The sequence below is a fragment of the Callorhinus ursinus genome, unplaced genomic scaffold, assembly GCF_003265705.2.
Source record: "Callorhinus ursinus isolate GAN/ISIS: 27379988/994484 unplaced genomic scaffold, GSC_fseal_2.0 scaffold9, whole genome shotgun sequence".
Taxonomy (NCBI): domain Eukaryota; kingdom Metazoa; phylum Chordata; class Mammalia; order Carnivora; family Otariidae; genus Callorhinus; species Callorhinus ursinus.
Window position 1 is genome coordinate 44,145,691 of NW_027397071.1, and position 4,973 is coordinate 44,150,663.

Below are 4,973 nucleotides of genomic sequence, written 5' to 3' on the forward strand. Positions count from 1 at the left end.
CTTTCTTTCTTTCTTTCTTTCTTTCTTTCTTTCTTTCTTTCTTTCTTCCTTCCTTCCTTCCTTCCTTCCTTCCTTCCTTCCTTCCTTCCTTTTCTCTTTCTTTCTCTTTCTTTCTTTCTTTCTTTCTTTCTTTCTTTCTTTCTTTCTTTCTTTTTCTTTTTCTTCCTTCCTTTCTTACTTTTTTTTTTTTTTTAAAACATCAAGGCAGCAAAAGAAGGGCAGTATAGGGAAGTTAAAAGGGCACAGCTATAAATCTCTCCTTCAGCCCAACCCTTGTCTTTTCTAGTCCATGCCACAGTTATCTCACACTGTAACCATGCCAAAAGATCCTCAATAATCTTGCATTAATTGCTGAGTATTGCTCTGAGAGCAATCAGCCTTCCCTTCTTTTTTGTGACATCTTCAGTGTTGCTTTGGATGAGCAGGCAGCAGCCTATGTTAGTTTGTCATCTTTTCAAGAACCAAAATTGCACTCATTTTGGAAGCTTCAATCAGAGCAAAATATAAATCTCTAATATTTATTTAATATATTGGTAGTAATTCTGTTTTATAAGAAGTAAAAGCAAACTAAGGAAGAATACCTACATGGGGATGTTTTATATAGAATCTCAGGAGGATTTTCTTGTCTCCTAAATGTGAAAAGAAAAACATGGGAGAATTTAAACTTTTGTTGGATTTACACAATAAACAGAAAATGATACGTCTGTCCACTTAACATATATTTTAAGGTTTCCAAAATCAGTTCATTTCTTGAAATTTGAACACAGGACTTAAACCAAATATAAAATAAATTACACTAAATGAAACTACATGATGATATCAAACTTAGGATCATCTATTTGAAGGAATGATTTTCCCTTGATTCCAATACATTTAGGTGTTCTGTTCATATTTTAACAGGTTCAGAATACTACCTGAAGTTCTGTATCACATCCCCACACTTGAAACAATTTTGATTAGTAACAATCAGGTTGGATCTGTGGATCCTCAGAAAATGAAGGCAATGGAAAATCTGATCACCTTGGACCTTCAAAATAATGACCTCCTACAAATTCCGCCAGAGCTTGGTAATTGTGTGAACTTAAGGTAACTACACCATTCTACTAAGTTTTTCCATTTAATTGATTTATAAGTTTTTTTTTTCTCTTGTTGAGGTACTCTTGCAGGAAAGTTGAAGTAAAAAATTTAATGTTGTGTTAAAATAACTGGTAACAAAATCCAGAATCCCAATTCCATTTTTCAAGTTTTACCAAATAATATATTTTTTAGCTTTGTTTATATGCTATAATATATGTCAATATAGTAACTGATTGTTTTCTGATACTTTTGTCATCACTGTATGTGTATAACTTGAAACTGCACTGCATAAAAAATGTCAGGGAAATACAAACTCCCCAGTTATGGATACAAGGTTGCTCAGAATCTGATTACAGACTGTCACCATTTATTTCAAGCCCAGAGTGGTCTTTCTTATTCTTTGTGTTAGCTGTTACCTTAACCTCAAATGCCTCCACCCTGCTTTTATCAGGAATCAACCTAAATATCATCCCTCTTCTCCAAACCTTCCCTCTTCTCCAAGCAGAGTTAGTCCCTCCCTCTGATTTTCCAGCCTGCTTTGTTTGGACTCATTTGTATCATTTCTTTTTCCTCCTTTAGAAAAGAGTTGTCCCAGTGCCTAGAACACAGTAAGCACTCCATAGGTGCTTGTTAAATGAATATAAAGAGAGTTTTGAGATGTCAACAGAAAGCCAAGTACTTAAGCAGAATGTGTCGGAAGTAATTTAATTTATTTAATTTATTGAAAACTATATATGAGGTTGGGCATATTTTACTTTGCTAGGGCAGCACTGGCATCTGCTTTGGTGCTCATATTAGTGAATTGTAAGAGGCAAATACAGTTGGTTCTTGTTGTTTGCAGTAGTTGTATTTTATGAAGTCTCTGTGAACACCAGATTAGTGAATACTGAACCATTATTGCTAGGGGAAGTATAAAGTTAGGCTCTTTGGAGCCTCTGGTCACATTTTCATGAACTAGTCAATACATAACCTTGTTCTATGTGTATTTCTGTATTTAATATTATTTATTCATTAACATTTAACTATGGCCAAACAACACTATAATTCATGCCTGAATGAAGCTTATCTGGTGTATATATTTTCTCTGTAAGGCACACCACAGCCCTCTTGTGTTTAGGAAAAGTAGAAAACACTTCAGCACCACACTTGCAGGCCATTTTAAACAGTGAAATCACCAACACAAAGTACAAAAATGCAAAAAATGTTGCATTACTAAGTAGACCACAGAAAGGATGCTTGATTACAGTGTGAGAACTGACACAAGAAGGGAGAGCATCACCTTTCTGACCTCAGCTGAGAATGTGCCTAGTGATTGACTCAAATTTTTTGCTGTTCTGCATATCCAAAAATGACCTCGAAAGTGCCCTTTGTATTGATTTTGGGGTTACTAATAATTTTTAGTCATAGGCACATTAGCACATAGAGAGGCTGTGAATAATGAGGAGTAACTGTAATTAATTCCTTTTTATAAATTAAGAAAATTAGCCTTTGAAAGAATTTCCACAGCCCATAGAAATATTGAGGATATCATTTAGATCTATTGTGTAATATGATATGGTATGAATCCTTTGGCTTTTGTTTACACAAACACTTAAATTTTTGAAAATTAAAAGTCTCTTTATCTTATAATTTATTTCATTTAAAGAAACCAATCAACCAGTCCTCAAATCTGAAATTGAACCTCATTTTAGAACATGTAAATAGATTTTCTGCGTGCATCTGGTCAAGGGAGGTAGAGAGCAGGAATTAATGTTTCCCAGGGCGGAGGGGGGATATATTGATTACACTATAGTCCTTGGTATACTGACAAGTATGCTCATTCTAATGTATAAATATAATTTAACCATGTAGTATATGGTCATTATAAGATTGAGAAGAAGATGGGTAAAATGGTGGCTCACGTCACAGCTCCTCTGTTTAATAGCTGTATGATCTTGGGACATGTCTGTCTTACTTCTCTGAACTCATGTTTCCTTACCTATTAAATAGGAACATCAATGGTGTCTACATCATAGGATTGTTAAGATAAAAGAGAGTCAGTGAACATAAATTCCTCAACACAACACCTTTCATATAATAAGTATTCAATTAATGTTGTTTGGGTTATTATTGTAGTTCTAATTCCAACTATTGAAATGCTTAGATTTGAAAAGGGACAAATAGAAAAAAATACACAAATTGATTTATAAAATTGCAATTGAAATTAGAAGAAAAGCCTCCCTAATGGAAAATGTTAAAATTCTTAATTCTCTCTTTTATTTAGAACACTACTACTAGATGGAAATCCATTCCGTGTTCCTCGAGCAGCCATATTAATGAAAGGAACAGCTGCTGTTCTGGAATATTTGAGAGACCGGATTCCTACTTAAATTGGAGTTGTTTTATAATCTTGGTCATGTTAATTCTTAGACTTCTTACATTGATAAGTAACGTTTTTCTAAGGTATTGTTCATTTGTAATGGTGATAACCACATACAGTGTTCATGCATTTATTCTGAATGTTTTGCATAAGATTTATCCTACTTTCATTCCTTATAAGATAGTAAACAATTTCTTCAAAGGTGATTTTTTATTTAAGTTAGTTTGATATTTTTATAATGAGAAAGCATTTTTGTAGAAGTGGGATTTTCCCCAACATTTCTGTTCATGTTACATTTAATGTGACTAGTTGATTTGAATATGACCATCTAATTTCTACCTTTTTTGTTAGATATAAAATTGAATTGAATTTTATTCAAAACTGTTCTTTGGCATTTAAAAAAATAAGGCTTTTCCTTACCCGTGATAAGACTTTTGTGATGTGGTTGGTCTTGGTATAAGTTTTAAATTAACATTCACTGTCTTGCTTTTGTTTTAATCTAGTTGAAATGTTTCTTGTCTAGCCTTTTCCCTACATTTTATGAAACCATTTTGTCATAATATCTAATGTAACAGGAATGTTACACGAGATGTAGTTATTGGCAGAGAAAACAGTAAAAGCGTTGTTTAAGTTGCTCTCACAATTTTGAATTTAAAACTTGACAAGTTTTTTTAAAATGATTTCTTACTATTAAGTTTCCATACAGTAACCTAGTACTTCTAGATTCAAGAAATTTGAAGGGATTCGATCTGCATATTTTTCCCTCAGTGTGTTTACAAATACCTTTTGTTCTTCTTTAAAAAGTATTGAAGAGCTTATTTTAATTCTGTAGATGTCAGCAACAGAAAATAACTAATAACATATACCACATAAAGTCTTCGAAATTTCTGAAGTAATTTACTAAGCAGATATTTGTATACATTATCTACTCTGTTGGTGTGTTCTAATCCAACCTTGTGCATTTATTTTTTTTATTTCCAGGGCCTTACTTCTCAAATTTATTTATGATCTTCATAAGACTAAACTTGTAGTCATGTGGAAATTTTCTAAAAGGGAATTTGTTACAGGTTAACTTGATTTAGTAAAAATAAAGTAGAAATATTTTTATTTGTACCAAAAATATCAGAGGTAGGCTGATCAGTCATAATAAAACTTACCATTTGATTCTATTAAGTAGCCAATCAACAGAATGTATATTAACTTATATAGATAGGCAGGTAGGTAGCTAGCTAGCTTTTGGGTGATTGAGGCATGCTCATATTATGAAAAAACTCATTGCTAATAAAGATAAATACTACATGTTCATAATAAAAGTTACATTTTCAAATATGGATTATAATAGTTGTTTTTGGCTTAAAAAAACATGCCCTTTTCGTACTACAACTCTGTGGCTAAGAAATCTGCTTCGATATTAGACAAAAGACACTTTACAATAATGTGACATTTTATTATTTATACAATAAAGAGACTTTTATGTTATTCAAAACACGTTTTTAAATACTGAAAAAATTGAGTACACCAAAGCCGAAAAATGGCT

General features: G+C 32.3%; 1 protein-coding gene across 4 annotated transcripts in view; it reads left to right on the forward strand.

The window, feature by feature from the left end:
* The window catches only part of LRRC40 (leucine rich repeat containing 40), a 54,037-nt gene extending 49,274 nt beyond the window's left edge, over positions 1 to 4,763 (forward strand). For all 4 annotated transcript variants that reach the window (XM_073896544.1, XM_025871827.2, XM_073896546.1 and 1 more), the window contains 2 exons: positions 901 to 1,086; positions 3,341 to 4,763. In XM_073896544.1, the coding sequence (XP_073752645.1) occupies positions 901 to 1,086; positions 3,341 to 3,446 (292 nt within the window). In that variant the 3' untranslated portion in view covers positions 3,447 to 4,763. The remainder of the gene's footprint in view (positions 1 to 900; positions 1,087 to 3,340) is intronic.
* The last annotated feature ends 210 nt before the right edge of the window (positions 4,764 to 4,973 follow it).